This window comes from Dama dama, chromosome 9 (assembly GCF_033118175.1).
Source record: "Dama dama isolate Ldn47 chromosome 9, ASM3311817v1, whole genome shotgun sequence".
In the NCBI taxonomy this organism is placed as follows: Eukaryota; Metazoa; Chordata; class Mammalia; order Artiodactyla; family Cervidae; genus Dama; species Dama dama.
This window is the reverse complement of record NC_083689.1, coordinates 72,585,173-72,603,861: the sequence shown is the minus strand read 5'-3', so window position 1 is coordinate 72,603,861 and position 18,689 is coordinate 72,585,173. Positions and strand designations below refer to the sequence as shown.

The 18,689-nt window shown below is 40.1% G+C and overlaps 1 protein-coding gene across 5 annotated transcripts in view; it reads left to right on the top strand.

The window, feature by feature from the left end:
• The window catches only part of EBF1 (EBF transcription factor 1), a 410,418-nt gene that overhangs the window by 16,042 nt on the left and 375,687 nt on the right, over window positions 1-18,689 (top strand). For all 5 annotated transcript variants that reach the window (XM_061151851.1, XM_061151850.1, XM_061151849.1 and 2 more), the window contains 2 exons: window positions 3,754-3,827; window positions 13,661-13,729. In XM_061151851.1, the coding sequence (XP_061007834.1) occupies window positions 3,754-3,827; window positions 13,661-13,729 (143 nt within the window). The remainder of the gene's footprint in view (window positions 1-3,753; window positions 3,828-13,660; window positions 13,730-18,689) is intronic.

Genomic DNA, 18,689 nt, shown 5'->3' with positions numbered 1-18,689 from the left:
TTTTAAAGCTAAGACAAATTTTGTGCTGTTTATTCTTTTCCTTTTCTTCCTGTAGAAGCATTCCTGCCGCCTTAAGGGTTACATTTGCATTGGAAGGATTAATGTAAACATCTTTTCTACCTGATATTGTATTTTTTTTGGTTTTTTTTTTTTGGTTGCTTCACTATTTATTCATTTATTTAAATAATATATTTTATATGTTTTCTCTCTCCCTCTTGTCCACCTCTGTAACAGGCCTCCCATTCTTACCCCTGATGAACGCATTGATTTATTTAAACCACTGTTGTCTTTGTCGGTCTCACAGCAGACTACCTTCTTCCCAGTGAGCAGACGCATGATTTACTATGGAGGATGAAAATAAGCCTTTTTCTTGGTGTTCCATTGTCTAGGTCCTAAACCAGATGTCTATTAAAATGGTTTCACTTAAAGTGGTCAATGCTGTTTATAAGCTTTTGTGATCTCCCAGCTGATCCAAGCCTCAAGTAGCTTTACTCACACCCTACAGAGGCACGTATTTAAATTACGAAGAAAAGCAGAAACTTTTCCCTAAGTTGTGCTAGAGGATCCCTTTCATTTTAGGCTTGAAGTCTGGGTTTGCTGAACTGTGAACCAGTCTTGACGTGTGTACTAAATGTAGATGGTAGAGAGACTTGATGTGTGCGAAAGCCGGAGAGAACTTGTTGGCATTTTTTAGAGAGTCTGTCTTGTTGACAGTCTACATCAGAGACATTTATCAAAATTGATTTATCCTGTTTTCCTATGTTGGATCTCATCAGAATGTTGATTTCTCAGACCATATTTTTATAAGATGGCATGGTGTGTGTGTGTGTGTTAATAAGTTTTCTCAGTAAAAGCAACAACAACAACAACAAAGCAGGCGAGGTTGGAGGTGGAGATGCCTTTAATGGAGTTCTACTGTATAGCTAGCTAGTGCTATGACACTGAGGCTCTAGATTACTTTATTTCCAGGATTTTAGTTCTACTCTTTAAAAGGAGAGGGAAAAGACTGTTTCATTTGCTTTTATTTCAGAAGTCAGAGAAGCAGCAAGCACTTGTTTATCTGTGTTTATATGCTGAAAAGTTTTGTTGTGTTGAGGCCCCAAGGAAAGGGACAGCAGAAGTTTCCTGCTTCCATTTGTCCCCAGAGTTTAAGTATTTCTGAGCAAATCCGAACTCATGCTTTCATTTTTCTGTGCTTGATGTAGAGGAGGTCTCTGCTGCCAAAAGTGAAGTGGCAGGTTGACATTTGGTAGAGATGTATTACGGAGGCCCTGGGCCTGCAGCAAATGACATTCAGTCACCAAAGATAAAAAGATGGAATTCTTGGGAGTCCGTGGATCATCTACTGTTTTGGGGGCGTCATCAACATATTTTCACTGCAGCCTATGTTTAATGGAGTATCATCATAGGTCCACTGATTTCAGAGGAACCAGTAGTCTCAGTAAAAATAATACTGGTATTATCTAGAAAGAATCAAAATGAGAAGGTCTGATGTAATTGATGTTCCTTCCTCCTTAAAAAAGCCAAATTATTATTTTTTAAACAGGAGGGAAAATCCCATTAATACTTGTGAATTTTGTTTTCCAAGTTACTTGTATTAGTTTAGTGTGACAGAAAACTAAAGTTGAAACAGAGGTTATCAGGGGTGTTAACATACAAAACATGGAGTGATAATAGGATTTTGCAGAAGAGCGTAATTAAAAGTTTTTAGCACCACATATGCGATTTAACCAGAAGATAGTTAGGAATTACGTAAAGTGAAGTAGTGACTTTACACAGATCTGGCTGTGCTCTCTGATGGGTGGCAAGCACTCCCTTAAGCAAATGGTCAGAGTTTACTGCCATTGGTGGAACTCGTTGAGAGAGTGATGTGATACACTGAGGAGAACTCGGCGTCATGTCTGTGGCATTCCAGCCCGGAGTTGCAAAACTAGTCCGAGGAACCATTAGACAAATCCAAACTGAGGATGGTAGTACAAAATAACTGGCCTCTATTCTTCAACAGTGTCAGTGTCATGAAATAACACTCAGGAATATTTCTTATTGAAGGCGCTATCACAATTGGATGCGGTGATTGTTAGGGTGTTTGTTGTATTTTGCTATAAAGGACATCATTGCCCAACCGGTGAATCTCAGGTGTTTACATTATCGTGTTGTACTAATGTTCATTTTCTGATTCAGATAATTGTGCTGTGGTTATGTAAGAGAATTTCTTGTCTTAAAGAAGTGCATCTTGAAATATTTAGGGCATGTCTGCAGTTAACAAGTGGTTCAGGAAAAGAAAATAGAGAAAGATGAATAAATTTAGTTTACTAAAATGTAAACATTGGAAGCATCTGGGTAAAGTAAAGTATCTGGGTAAAGTATCTTGGAAATCTTTATATATTCTTGCCACTTTTCTGTATGTCTAAAATTATGGCAAAATAAAACATTAAAAATACAGGGTTATAGCAGGCCAGCCATAAAAAAAGGCTTTTGATGGGTGAGTGGTACAGAACCGTTTTTTCCTTATTCAGGTTCTTTTTGTCATTTTTTAATTTGTTGCAGTTTTTGTTTTGTTATGGAGTTACATAAAATCAGAGCCTGTTCTGAGGGTTTGCACACACAGTTTCATAAGGTGTCCCCCATCATTTATGGTTTTGAAAGTCCCAGGTTCATAAAGAGAGCACATTTCAGCCAAATACAAGTTAGATACTGTAGTTTCTGTGTGTCCTTAAAAAAAAAATAAAAATAAAAATCTCTGGTTAATTTAGGTAGTTTCATCACCAAGAAACTGAGAGTTATCTGAATGTGTGAAAGAATTTTATTAACAATTTGAAGCTGTGTTATATTAGTATCATGCAGTGATACATTGTTGTTAGTTAAAATGTATACCCATGTAGAGCACTCTCCTCTACCCATAGCTATGATTTTTTTCTTTGGCCCAGGTATTAACAGGTAGATCTTCCAGAAGCAGAGGTCTCAGGAAAACTTCTGGTGACCTTAAGGAAAATGTTTGTACACATTTAAGTAAAAGCAGACAAAAACATCTTGGATGGTGAGGTGGTTTGGGACTCCAAATTTTTGGAGTCAAATGTAGTTCTTCTTGGTTGAGGGAGATAACTATGGCGTAACTTCCCCTCATCCTTCCCCCAGCATATGCAGGCAGATTCTACTGTTTGGGTGGGTATACGCCCTGAAGAACACATGTTTTCATGTAGGCAGGAAGGGTCTCCCCTGATTGATGAATCATCTCAAAGAAGACAGTGAGTGGACTTATTAACCATACCCTCACTTGTTTTCTACTGCTTACCTCTAGAACATTACAATTTGGAGCTGAAAGTAGTAAGATGAGGTGACAAATAACAATTATTTAAAAATCAAATCCATGTGTTTTTGTATTTTTTAAATCACTAGTATCTCAATCTCCTAAACCCTTCTGGATTTTCCCTTCCCCATTGATTAGATTTATTTTTATTCTGAATTAAAGAGAGAGTTGTGGTTGTCTTGACAACAGAAGCCCGTCTCATACAAGTATCCAGAGATGTGCATTATAACAAGGTGGTTGATGGGACAAAGAGGAATGTATCCTCTTCTACTCCATGTGGGTTGATCCTCATCAACTGTCTTGAAAGGGTCAGCCCGGTGAGGGCTTTGGCTCTGAAAGCTAATTGGCCTTGCTTGGGGTGGTGGTAAATGGTCAAGAACCGGCTGTGATAGTTTTTTCTCTGCTATTTAGTTCCATTCTTAACTCAAATCCTCCTTTGTTTACAGGCCATAGTATATGAAGGCCAAGATAAGAACCCAGAAATGTGCCGAGTGTTGCTCACACACGAGATCATGTGCAGGTAAGGAATACCATGTTCTCTCTTTAATTGTCAAAGAGAAGATGAATTTGTATCTCAAATTTGTACCTCTGAATTCTAGGTGAGTTCAGGCCTATTTTGGTGTATACGTTTCTGTCCTGTTAAACAAAACTAAAAACTGTTAGATGTATTTGGTAGTAAAGTGTCAGACATCACAGTGGTTCTCAATTATTTATTAGATTTCATCCTAAAAATTATGTTTCCATTTTGATATCACACTGTTAATGGGCACAAAACAGTGCCCTTCCCCTTTTCCTGTCAATCGAATGAAATATAATATAACCCTTTTAGTGTTAATATATGCGCTCAACTGCATTGCTGGTAAAATGAGTAAGAGTTCTATTGATGTCAGCAGAAGTCTCTGTTTGGATAAGACTTGAAAGTTATAGTTCCTCTTTTTAATTTTTCGACTTAAGAATATGACCATCCACATAGGCATCATTCCTCCTTGAACTGAATGTGGTTCCCTGCCCCTACCCCTACCTTGCATCTGATCTCTTAATCTTCATTACCTTTTATACAACTGTGACAGTGTAGCTAATATTTCTTAAATGTGGTGTGTTTTTGGAAAGATAGCAAAGATGAGTCCCTGAAAGGTGTGAACATTCATGTTGTCCACAAATGAGTATCTTTATTTTTGTCTGAAGCTGCATGTGAAACCAGACCACATTCACTTCTCTGGCCTCAGCCAACCCTTCATGTGGGAGAGAATAAACCAGAAAACAGCCTTTTAACTTGCAGTTTAGGTTCTTATTCTTTATCAGATAACACTGGCACTTTGCTTCCGATATATTCTGAGTAATTGGATAAAGCATGACGATGACACTCTGCATCAGAGAAGGGCTACTAATTGCTTTGTTAGCCATGCGGGTTTTCCTGGCACAAAGCGTGCCTGACTCCTGACTATTTCTGACCAATTCATGTAGGGATTTCAGCTGCTACTTCGGCATGGGTGGGCTTTATTTGCTGCTCAGGGACTTGTGGGAAAGCAATCTGAAAACTCTACAGGTGGAAATAAAATAGAAAAGAGATGAACATGTTTCCTTACTGAAGTCTCAAATATTAACTTCTTCTACATATACAATTATGTATGTAAATCAAAATTTCTTGTTCTCCTTTTTAAAAACATACCTCTAATATATTATTCTAAAATATACAGGAGTTTCACAAGTTTTCACTTTAGTGATTTGTAAAATTTATTAATTATTCCCCAAACAGGTTACTTTTCTCTAACTTTAAAGCAGCAACAAAATCCCAAAATACAGTCAGGGATTTCTTAGAAGATATTTTTAGGCAAAATTAGTGTTATACTGCATACAGCAGTTGCACAATTAGAGCTGAGCTGCACTTTTCAGAATAAATGAGTAAAATCATTTTGAAGAACATTAAAAAATGACCTCCTTCATATTACTGCTTTTCCAACCATATCTCTGTTTTACCTTCCCACAATTAGCATTTTGTTAGAATGAGTTTTCTGTATTCTATTCCATATAATTCTAGCAAACTGGAGACAGACAGGAAGATGGATCTCAAGCAATAGGCTGACTAATATCTGTAAATCATAGATTTGCATCTCATATCTGTACATGTTTGGACTATGCTAGAAATAATTCTATTCTTAAAATACTTGAAGATACATTATGCCTTTCACACACAAGCCTACCCTCTATTAATGCAGTTTATATTTTTTCTTGTTCTTAAAATTCATTGGCCCAAAGTATTTTATTATGCTGGTTGGGGTGCTTTACTGCTGATGTTCTTTCTATTTTTCAGAAACATAAAAATAGCAAAAAATAAAATCCTCAAGCCACTGAAGGCAAATGATGTTTGTATTGTGTGGCTAAAAGGGAAAAGTCATATTCAAAATGTCATTCTGGTAATGTTACAGATGAAGGTTTTCCTGGCTCCTATAGATGTGGAAGGGGTACTGTTTGTTTACCAGGCTGCCATGACCCTATTACATAAGCCTGTCATCTATTGTGTGGCTACCAGTCTTTTAAATTGCAAATCTGATGCTCTTTAGGGGGCTTCAGAAAAAATTCTCACTTTCCACACCATCTTATTTCTCTTGATTTCTTGCCTGTTGTAAGTGGAAGTTGGGATGTGCTGAATTTGCACCAGGGGTGCAAATGCAGGCTCAATTATAAGCATAAAATTAGAGTCTGTTCACCATTAATCAGCCTGGCTAATTGCTATGCACCACCATTAACCATATGGTGTGAAAGACAGCTTGCTTTCCCTAAGATGAAATTTCTTCATTGCAGACATGAAATAGTGAGGGCCTTGGATTTTAAAATAGCTTGTTTTAGATATTTAATTTCTAAACAACTTTCTGCAGTGCTTTCTATCAAGGCTAACGGCACAATAAAACTTTGCGTTTATGTCACAAAAGAGGTATATTTATAGTACATTGAAGCTATGGTAAAGGAGACAGAATTTAGAGTGACAGGAAAGGGCTTGGGATGATTCTGTTTTGTTGTCGGCAGAGAAAAAAAAAAGCATCAGGGAATTACATATAAGGTGGTTGCAAATATAAAATATCAGTTTTGTCCTGTTGAGAGGGTAATCCATTGCGTGAGCTATGTAAAGGACTTGCTGCCATGGGATTATAATTACTGTCTCTCTTTGAGACAAAACCCCTTTGACTTGATGGCATAGAACTCTTTCCATGGAATTCTGGGAGAGGTTCTGCATTTTGGGTAACTGGAATTTATCATACCAGTCATCTTTACATTTTGTTAATACTTGGGGATGAAGCTCTTCAAAATGTAAAAGCAGGATTCATTCCACAAAGAATTTGATTTTATGCACCTCCACATCCTGTGTTTAAAGTGTGAAGGGAAAAGAGAAACTCTGCTTGGAAGGTGAGTCTAGTTCCCAGTCCCCGCCAGGCAGGTAGAAGCAGATTTTCTTCCTTTCCAGGACACAGGACAATCGCAGGGGATGAGTGCTGTCTTTAGGAAAGCCTTCTTTCCCCACTGTCAGTGCCTTATGCCTTGTGGACCATGAGCTCTCAGGGTTAGCCTGGGCCCTTGATATGCCTTGTTTTTCCCTCCTCTTGGGCTGGCTTTTCCTCATTTCGTTCTTCAGATTCCCACTGAGGCGTGGTTCCTTTAGAGAAGCGTCCCTGGTTGTTGGCCTGAGTGAGGCCCCCTTGTTCTGCGCTCCTATTGTATCCTGTACTTTTCCTTCGGCGCACTGTAACTGTACACTCGGCACATTGTAACTGTATGTCTAGGGCAGGTCTTTCTTTGCTGGACTAAGAGCTCCTTGAAGATGAAGAAGTTGTCCAGTTTTCCTCTCTGCTTTATTTGCCTATATGTGAAATGAGGAGAAATGTGTGAAACTATGACTTCTGTCATAGGGTCATTATTAAGATTGAATCCTATAACCCCTGTAAATGCGTATCTTGGTACCTGACACATAGTATGTACTGAATGTTGATTGTTGTTATCAGTAGTCACAGCAGAGTATCAGCATTGATACTAATAGAAGCAGTGAAGGTCGTGGGAGCAGTGGTAGCAACACCTGCAGTGTCTAGCTAAGTACCTGGCACATAGTTGCTCAGAGGGAAAGATGGTAAGAGACTGCTCAAAGGAAGGGAAATGTCTGCTAAGATGTTAACATGCTTTGTTCATTCTAGGTATGCTGGTTAAGGATATTTTCATTCACTCTTCTCTTCTTTGTAAAAACACAGTGGAATGAAGAGCCAGAAAGGACTGGCCCCTGCAGTAGGAGAGCTGACAGGTTAGCCTGGGAGATGAGACCTGAAGCTGGTAACTAGACAGTGCTGTAGAAAGAGTGGACTGGGATGAGACATGAGGTCAAAGACCATGGCTGCTCAGAGAAGGGAGGATGTGTTTGCAGGGATTGGGAGGAAGATGAGACAGGACAGGGATTTTAGAGGGTGTGTGAAGGAGTGTTTTGGTCCATTTGTTGGTGGTCCAAGTGGGATTTCTGTGGGGAGAGGTCTGCAGATGGTGAGCCTGTGGCCTGGATCTGGGCAGTCAGGGTGAAGGATAATTAACTTCTGAAGTCTTTTCACAAAGGTGCGAGGTGAAGCTATGGGCTTACGCAGGATCGGGCATTAGAAAGAGGAGAGGCCGTGAATACATTCTTGAGGAACAATGTCACTCTTAGTGCATTCGAGAATTAGGAAGAAGAACCTTGAGCATACAGGAGATAGAAATGAAAGGAGGGTATTTCAGAGGCAGGGAGCCATCCACATAATAAGTGTGGGGAGATCCACATGGACCTGAAGACTGAGAAGAGCACCAGAAAGTCTCTGGTGAACTTCAAGAGAGGACATTCAAGTAGGTGCTAACCTGAAAGCCAGGTTTTATGGGATGCAGGTGGCAAGAAGTGAAGGAGACTCTGTCAAGGAGATAGTTGGGCAGTGAAGAAATCAACTCAACAAAAGAAGGAGCAGGTCTGTTTTTTTAAGAATGGGAAAAGTTGACTATGTTGGTTAACTGAGGGGAAGAATGAACTTACCACTGTTAATCAATTTGTTCGGATAACCATATGCTCATTCTCCAGGCATTTTGGCTAAATGGGTAAGATAGGCCTGCTTTCTGTTGTAAAACTTAGAGGTGGAGGTGATGCTTTCTTCCAGTTAAGAGAGCCTCTACTTCTGGGAAGAAGTTCCATGTCCCTGAGGTGAAGATGGAAGCGCCTCTCGCTCTGGTTTATGAAGCCATGCGTAGGTGCGCTAGAGATGCACTGCCTGTGCCATGCTGCTCAGAAAGAGACTCACAAGCTCGCCTTTCCCTGGACAAGCTTGTCTGAGGGATACACAGTCTTGCTGGGGAAAGGGCTGCTGTTTTGAGTCCACAGTGTATGTAGGACCCCAGGTGCGGCAGGGTCCCCCCTCCTGTGATTGGGCCACACTGGTCTTCTGCCACTTGGGGTGCACGTTGAGAACGGCTGTGAAGTAGTGGGAATCCTGCTTTGTGACAAGGCAAATGAGGAAACTCCAAGCCCCCTGATAGATGCCTGCTTTAGGGAGCAAATGCCAGGTCTGTGCCTGGTGCAGTGCCTGATACACATAGTAAGACTCTCAAGAACAGCATTTGAGGGGATGAAGATCCATCAGTCACGCCATCATGACGATGGAGTTAGCACAGTGATTCTTCTGTTAACATGGCAGCTTTTCCCTTGGAGTGCTTTTGTGTCTGTTGTTCCAGGTACTGTGTTGTTTCAGCCCAAAACCTCTTTTGCCTTAAACACAAGTCATTCTGTTCTCCCTCCATCCTGCCCTTCTTGGTTAATGCCTGCTTTGTGTATGGTAAAGGTTGGTACTCACCTTTCTTGGTCCTTCTGGGTTCAGTAGAGGGAACTGGGTGGGAGGGGGCAGTTCAGCTTGGAGGAGAGAGGAAAGGAGAGATAGGCCATCATGGAGAAGGAAGGAAGGACAGGTCTTTGTTCTGCTTGGCTTTGCATTAGAAGTAGGGAGATTCAGGAGGGTAGATGCTGGCTCAGCCCAAAGGAAGACCTTCTTTTCCCAATTTGCAGTTAATTTTTAGTTTTTTGATAGGGAAATAATATTGTAGTCAAAAGACTGCAGAAGTACAGAAGTGGAATATGTACACTCTCTTCCTCTCCACTTACTCCACTCCCTGTAGGCTATTTCTTTGAAATTTGTATTCATTCATTCATTCAAAAAATGCTTCCAGAGAGCCTACTGTGTGCTGTGCTCTGTTCTGGTTGCTGGGGACATAGAGATGAACGGAACAATCTAAGCCCTTTGTACTCAATAAGGAAGAAGAGTAAATTTAAAGAAGAAAAATAAAGACAATAAAGAAGAAAAATTAAAATAAAATGAGTGCCTGGAAGAAAAGTAAAGCAGGATGAGGGGCTGGAGAGCTCCGGGGGTGGGAAGGGAAGGGCCTTCACAGGCTGTCCCTTTGTGCAGACATTTGAGGGACCTGAGGGTGACTTGTGACAATTTGTTTCTTCCTCTCCTCCCTCCATTTCTCCTACTGGTTTTTTCCTCCCAGAAGTTGGACCATACCCATACCATACATATGGGGCTTCCCAGGTGGCGCTAGTGGTAAAGAATCCACCTGCCAGTTCAGGAGATGCAAGCGATGTGAGTTTGATCCCTGGGTTGGGAAGATCCTCTGGAGTAGGAAATGGCAACTCGCTCCATTCGGACAGAGAAGCCTGACAGGCTACAGTCTATGGGATCTCAGAGTTGGATACGGCTGAGTGATCTAACACACACACACACATACCATACATGCTATTCTGCAGTTTGGCTTTCTCAGGTCGTAATATGCTGTAGACTTTTTTCTCTGATGATGTGGACAAACCCACCTTCATTCTTTCTAATGCTGCACACAGTTCCAGATTTACATATATATGTACACACACATATATGTATATGTGTATATGCATTTATTTTTAAAGTGGGCTTAAACCATAGACACTATTTTGTTACTGCCCCAGATACAGCACAGAGCCCAGGAATCCCATTTCGAGGATGATGACTATCCAGTGCAGTGATATGACCTGAGAGGCAGGAGACCTGTTGGGCTATTTTTCATACTTTGTGTAAAGTTTTCTTTATAAATGATGTTAAGTGACCTCCAGCCCTTTAGTCCATTTTCCTTGTTTTATTCCTCTTCTATTCGTCCTTCTACACCTCTGTTCTTCGCATCTGCTTTCTGCCCTGGGTCCCTTGGGGCACAGCAGAGAGGGTGGTTCTCACTTAGGCTGTGCTTCGATTCAGCTGGCTTCACTCAAGGGCACTTATATTTTAAGGGGATGAAGACAGTGCTTAACGCACAGGGCAGATCTCAGGCCTAGTGCAGCCTTGCCTGGGGAAGTGATCTGGGGGGTGGGGTGGGGTGGGGGTGAACCTTCCTTCCTTTGGCAGCGTCTGCTCAGAGGGGCAGCATGGCTTCCTTTATCTGCTACCTTCCTATTGGATTGTATATCCCCTAGTTTATTACATTCATTCATGAAGTCATCCAATCAACCAACCAACCAACCATTATTTGATCTTCTCTATTCTGTCCCAGGCCACAGCTACCTGCTAGGTAAATAAGATTGACAGTGTGTTCCTTTATGAAACATACGGGTTGGTGGGGGAGGGGTGGGAGGAGAAAGATAGTAACAAAAAATACATAAGTATATACATAAGAATATAATTTACTTTGTGTTTAGCACCCTGAAAGGAAAAACTTGGAGCAGCCTATCAAGTATTAAGGTCATCTTCTCTGAGGAAGGAGTCTAGAGGCCTAGGCCCAAAGGGGAGGTTGCTGTTGTTTAGTTCCTCAGTTGTGTCCGACTCTTTAGTGACCACACAGACTGTAGCTTGCCAGGCTCCTCTGATCAGGTGTTTTCCCAGACAAGAATACTGGAGTGGGTTGACATTTCCTTCTGCAGGGATCAAATCCGGGTCTCCTGCATTGCAGGCAGATTCTTGACCCCTGAGCCATCTGGGATGCCCCAAAGAGCGGGTAGAGGCTGGCTAGCTAGGGAGGGCTTGGAGGAGGAGCAGTCCAGGCCCGGAGGCCTGCCTGCACCTGGGCCTGGGGTCAGACTGAGTGTGGAGACTGAAATTGGCTAGTGAGGCTGGAGTGTGGCACATTGGGGGAGAGTGACAAGAGATGGGGAGGTGTTCTGGCTCCATGTCATGCCATAGATTTATTCTCAGTGTGGTGGGAAGCCCTTAAAAGGTCTAGGGCAGTGGAGTGACAGTTCCATTGACATTTTGAAAAGATCACTCTGGCTGTTGGTGGTGGGTGAAGAGTGGAGGGGAGGCCACTGCGGAGTCCAAGCGAGAAATGAAAGTGACTTGGTTGAGGGTTGTGCGGTGAGGAGGGAGAGGGTCAGATCATCTTGAGATGTAGATTCTAGTCTGAAACTATCATCAGGCAAGTTGGAAGGGTCCCTGGAAGGCATTTAGTCCAGTTAGGATGATGGTGAGGGTTTTGACCTCTGGAGATTTGCCCAATCACTGTTTTGAAAAAGAGAAGGAAAAAAGCAAGGATAAATAGGCCTTCCCATGCGTTGCTTTTCTCCCTGGGTAAAGACTTGGGCTCTGTTGATGGGCCTTTTTTTGGAGACCTGTGCCCTCACACTTAGAGGTGGGTACTGCAGTCATTCCATTTTATAGATGAGGAAACTGAGACTCCAGGAGGTGAAGTACCTTGCTTCAGTGCCACAAGCAGCTCTGAGCCCAGAGTCAGTGTTCTAACCACTGCACTCTCCTGGCAAGCCCTTGGAATGTAGGTGCAGAGAGGTAGAGTTCAGAGATAGTGAAGTTTAGTTTTAAAATTATCATTACTTTTTTGGCATTCATGTCAACTACTGGATTTCTCAGTCCCTTTTTTCTACATCTGTCTCTTAGGTGTTGGGATCCTTTGGGCTTTCTTTCCCTCCAAGTCCTAGTATAGCTGAACTCAGACCTGGAGGAAATTGTTTCCTCTGAACCAGAAAGGGAGCAGCTCTAAGTCGAGTGGTATGGTTTTTGGCTGGGGCTCTGACAAAGGAGAGAGAATTCTTGCTGTTGTTTTCTGAAAATATGAGAGACAAATAAAATGAGCATCAAATTTGGAAGCTGATTCTCTTTTCAGAGAGAGAGTAATGGCCAGGAGAGAGACTTCCCAACTTTGGTGAAAGACCCCCTGTGCGGGCATATATTTCTGGGTCCTGAAAATAAAGTTCAGTGTTTGTTTCTTTCCAACAGCTCTCCAAATTTAGGCTCTATGATTCACTAGGTTGAATGAGTGTGTGTGTATATGTGTGCTTGTGTAAGAGGGAAAAAAATGCATGTTTTATTTGTGATGCAGGTAATGTATAACCCTTGCATAACTCCCTCACCTCCATGATTGATCAAATATATGCTTTTATAGTGTGCCCTGAGGTATAGACTGGCCAGTGGACATATTTCTTATTTGCAGACAAGTCTCAGATGGATACTCTTGCATTGACCATGGGTAATTTTTGAAAACTCTTACTTTTTCACTTTTTAGAAGCATCTCAGTTTAAGAAAACACTGGCAACTTTAAGGTCACACATGGGGTGGGATTCAGATAGTAGATGCTTTTCTTGCCCATGTCTGCCTCTTCTCTGATCTGATAAGGAGCGTTCACTGTCAGGCCTTTGCCAGCCTTTGGATCCACGTCCATACTGCTTCCAGAAAACTTACACAGTGACCAGTGGAGGGCACAAAAGCCAGAGGACATGTGGATCTCTGTTGTGTTTTATCTTTCCTCTTTGTGTTAATTATTCTGTTGTACTTTCATTCTTACATTCTGAACATGGTTCCAAAGCAGACCGTTACAGTTTTAAGATTTCAGGAAGGCTGCGATTGAAGGAAATGTCTCCTATAAAAGAGAAAGGAGAAGAAAAAGGAATCCATTGAATACAAAATGACTGGAGGGGGAGAATCACTCATACCTCATTATTGACGTGTTCCACGCAATTAGTGTGATCTTGAGGGAAGAGTGTTTGAGCCACCCACAACCCTGAATATTCTCATTGGGTAGATGTAATAATAATGCGTCTCACAGTGAAGTCTTCCAGTTCCACGGGCAGTGATGGGGAGACCCCATCTTAGGGCTGTCAGTCCTCGCTCGGAGAGTCCCTCTCCCTCCCTCCTTTGTGCAGGGAGAGGTTAAACCTGGCATTAACCCATAGGTGACCCAAACAGAATATTCTGTCCCAGGGATCCGTTGATTGCCAGGTATGGCTTTGTGGTAATTCTAGCATTTGCAACCCAGCAATTTGAACCTTCTGTCTGCCTAAATGATGATTTTACATTTGTAATGGTTGTACTAAATCCTCTCGCTTTTGCTCTGCAGCCGCTGTTGTGACAAGAAAAGCTGTGGCAACCGAAATGAGACTCCCTCAGATCCAGTGATAATTGACAGGTAGGGACACTCTACTTTCACGCGGTTCCTTTTCCTCATTATGATGAAACACCTGCCTCGTGTGGCTCTCGGGTGAGGGTTAGGAAGGCATGTGGCCGAAAGGTGCCTGTTGGTCATGACTTCATCTGCTGCGCCGAGCTATTGCGATTCCTGGGAAAGCCATATGGAATGTTCTTTGGAGGCCCGCTTTCTCGGATTGCTCCAGTTTTGTGTCTGATTCATGCTCCTAAAGGAATGTTCTTCTTTCTTGACTTTCTGTGGCTCAATCCTCATGCTGTGCCAGGAAGCTTCAGAAATAAAATAATAATAATTTGTGATTTATGAAATGTGGTTGGGTGCTTATAAATATTTAACTTTTATTTGAAAAATGTTTGAATCATTATCACTTTTAGCTACAGTAGTTCTGTTGGACGTAATCCATCTACATTTTAAGGTTTTATTTATGCATAAAAGCAGTTTTAAAGAGATCTGTGAACCAAGATTTTCTACTGTAATTTCCTGGGTTTGATTGTAGCTCAGACTGCATTGTAAGTTGATTAATTTATCCTGCTTGTCTTAATTATTGTGTTTTTAAGCAGATCCATATTACTAATCTGACATGACCAAGTAAATCACTGTAGAACAATAAATCTGTTTTAGTTGTTCGGCGCAATTTCGAGTCACTGTGTGCACAGATTATGCAAAGTCGCATTCCAAATATTCGTTTTACATTTTAATTATTGAAATTCATTGTATGGAAACATGTATGATAAACCATTTGTTACATAGCATTACTCACTGGGAGTTAAATGGCCTGGAAGGTTTATAGATACTGTCAATTGTCAGCTAGGAAAAGAGCTAGCACCCTCTACTAGCTGGAAGAGTCTTGCAAGTAAGACTGACGGATCTGTCATTGAGGAGATCAACAGCTGAATAAAAGCCCTTTTTGGAGTTTGGTAATACTGATTTTTGATGCCCCACTCCCACCCCCACCCGCCACCGCCCGCTGGTGCACATCTGTCTTCCCAATTCTTTACTTTTTGGGGGGCTTTATCATTTTTCAGTTAACTGAAAAAGTATTCTTCATTGTGGTTTATGACAAAACATCAGTTGTTGATTTTGACTTACGTGATTCTTTAGGCTTAAACCCAATTTTGATTGCCCAGAAGTTTTACAAAGCTTGCATTTGAGTCAGATATTTTAACTATCTTTCTCTAATATTCACCAGACACCTATCTTTGCTGGATAACTTGATAACTTTGCTTAATATCTTCTTTGATTCAAAGCTGAAAACATCCACCTTTAGAGTGTAATGAAGTTGTATGCTGCCTATAGAATTAATATAGCATGTTTATCTACAGAAACAGACATGCCATTATGCAGTTTCTTTTTTTCTTCAATGGCAGATATATCTTCAGATAAAGAAGATTTAAAAAAATAACCTTTATGCTGTTTGTTTCACCTAAATACCTCGCTTCAAAATATCATTTGTTATTTTAAGCAGATTTTACTCTTTTATTAGGAAGAAAGTGTTCTGATCAAAAGACCAGCCCAAATATTTGCCCCAAACTTTGAAACTATCAGCATTTGGTTCTGCCGCACAGTTTCTTTTGGTTTAGATGATGACCAGAACCTTGCTTTGCCACCCGCAATGAAAATGCTTTTTTTTTTTTTTTTTTGCTTTTGAATGGGTTAAGCTTTTAAGTTCTTCGTTTGGTTTTAAGCCGTGACTCTGATATAGAAGGTTGATATGACTGTGGTTTGAATAACATTTGATTTTGACCTGTTTCTGTGGGTTGCGATGCGTAAGAAACTTGACTCAGCAGCGCTGTAATTAGCCCGGCCCGTGTTTTTGAAACAGGATTGTGTTACCTGGATTGCATTAGTGTGGCTTCTATTGTTGCCGCCTTGCATCTATCCCAGTAGGGTACTTAAAACCTTTTCTTGGCTAGGGTAGTTCAAACAATTTAGGTAAAATAAGTATGCACTTTATACTGTTGGTGGCTTTAGAGATATTACTCATGACATTTATCCTTTTCATTATTTTTTTCCTTTTTGGTTTGACAAAGTAGAAAATGCTGTTAGCCAATCTTTGTCTCTTAAGAGAGGAGTACTTGGAAAAGCAGCTGAAACCCTGGTTTTATCTGCACGAGTCCCAACATACGTTTATTTGCTGGCTGTTGCCACTGTCTCCCATGAACTGTCTTTTCAAGCAGTGATGCCAGCTGATATGCAAAACCCCATTTAGCTATTTTTATTTGCATCTGAGTTTTCAGAATTTATTTGTCCTTCAGTCTGCCAAAGGTTTTAAAAGCTCCAGTCCTGTCTGTGCTGATATGTGAAACTTCCATTTTTAACAAGAGAATAACAACAGGAAAAGAACTTACACAAGGAAGGGCGAAATAGAAAAGATTTTTCAATTCCATAAAATTGCTGCAAAGGAAAAAAAAAATGATGGCAACTGTGTTTGAATTTCATAGTTTCCAGTTTGATTCTATATTACTGATTGCATAATATCTGCGTTACGTGCTTAGGGTTTGATTTGCTTTCAGATTTATGGATGTGAATCCCTGCATATTTTGTAAAAATAGGTTATGGGGCCTGCATTCAGTAGCAGGAGTAACTGTTTTTACAAGATGCATCCAATTTGCAATTATAGGACTGAAGGTACAGGCAATCCTTGTGTTAGGGTTTAGCATAGTTTTAACACGCAGTCACCTTTTGGGCACCAATAATTTTTAGCTCCCTTTGCTTGTCCTTCAGATTTTGGAAGAACAGTGCTATTTTTATCAGTCAAAAGACTTTTAGTAGTGGTTATTCAGGAAAACTATTTATAGGATTGATAGAAGAGGCTTTATGGTCATACGGCAGTGGTGCAGGATAAGCTATTTCTGTGTTAAATTTTGGCAGTATTATTTGCTGCCAGTGGTTTGCTGCAAGTGGTCAGCTTGGCATAGTCTGTCAAAAAAGTGGAATTAACAAAATCAGCAGTTAAATACTGTGATTTAGAAAATGTGTTTCTACTTCATTTATGGTAGCTTTCTACATAGTCAGAAAAATATGACCCCAACACTTTTTACAGTTATGACAATTGTCAAGTCACTTCAAAAACTTCTGGAAGGGAATTTTTGTAAATGGATGATGTGCGCATCTTGAGTTGACTGCCTGGTTGTGTTTCTATTTAATGCCAGATTGTTTGATTGAGAATTATAAAAACCAGCCTGTGTGCAAGGATCTAGATATTTGGAATATGTAGACATGGGAAAAGTCAAATGTGTTATGTTTAATAGCTGATGACCAGAAACTAATAACAGCAAATTTCATTATCGTTGAGGTAAAGGGCTATGTGTGGTAATTATTGTTAAAGTAAAAAGCAAAAAATGACTTGCAGTTATTGAATTAAGGTGGAGATTGATTTAACATATTCACATAGTAACTCATATTTGAATTTAAAAGGTTTGCAATAAAGTTCATGTTTAGAAATTGAATAAATTGTAGTTTTATTACCACATTGGATATCCTTGTGTCCTAACCTTTTTCCTTGGAGTTATCTTAGTTCAATAAATAAAACCTCATTAGACTATTCCCATTTCAACGAGTTTATTAAATTTTGCAGGAGTAATTAGCATAAGCTGTGCTAATTTTTCTGGAAGACTAATGAGGGAGGTTCTTAATTAGGTTTACTTTGTAAGAATCAGAAAAGATGATAATGACAAAAGTCACCTAGGGTACTCTGAATTGGGAACCCAGTTTTTCTGAATTCATATAAATATCTTCCATTTTCTATGTGGAAGCTTCTTTATAAATGCTTGAACTGAATATATTAAGTGTGAAGACTACACTCTTATTCCTTATCTTGTTAGTTAGGATTACCGTTCATTCTAGATTTGCTTCACAAAACTCTTTATTTTTCTACCCTGGCTCACTAAACTTTCTTTGAGCAATGACATGGATGAATACAGATGGTCTTACAAAAACATTTCTTTCTCTGAATTATGCTATAGGATTCCTTTCACACAGAGCTTTAAAGTTTCCAGCCAGATTTGTGCTGCTGACTTCTAGTAGGGCGGGAAAGGGGGATGGCTCAAAATTTGTTTGTTTGGTTTTTCAATTTAAGATCAATGTGATTGATGAAATAGTTGGACTGCTAAATAAAGGGAGAAAAGAAGAGCCCAATTCTTCATTTCCTTGCACTGTGGATTTTGAGAATTGACAAGTGGACTTTTTTCTTTTAATAGATAGAAATAATAAAGGATGAAATTCCTCCTCAAATTACTTTCTTGGTCTCGTGTGAATTTAGACATAGCCCTTTCGGGATGTAATGTGGCTCAAGTGATCCACAAGTTTGAGTTCTTCATAACCAGTACTAAAAACGTGGAGTTTTAAAGCCTGTCAACTAATATACCTCTAAAAATTTTAGGCTTGTTTATTGCTGCTTAATAGATTGGTCTTTATTTTCCATTTATAAGAATCTCTGTATGTACTTTGGAGCCGTAAGCCCTGACATGCAACATTTAAAAACAGCATACCAATTTTGTAACATGAAGAATTTAGCCTGTTTGGAACTAGTTCTTCAGGCCACACTTACCCAAGGGTCTCCTAAAAAGAAAAAAAATAGTGTGTACTTCTTTCTTTCCAGAATTTTCTAAGAGCTTTCACATCTAGTTCACTTTCACTTTGGTAACACTAAATGGATTTGCTTTATGATTGTTGTCTGAAATAGAATGTTCAGAATGAAAGTATTGGAATGGCCATTTTACCTGCTGATTCACATCAGAGTTGTTCAGAAAAACATTTTTGTTTGATTCATTCTTCATCTAAGGTTTGAATGCTGTGATAAGACTTTTCAGAAAAGTGCAGTGTTGCCTAAACACCAAGCTAATTTCTTGATTAAACTGATCCTGATATATATGTACACACATTCATCTGTATGACAGAAAAACTATGGTAAAACTTTACAATTAGGATGTAATTTTTTTTT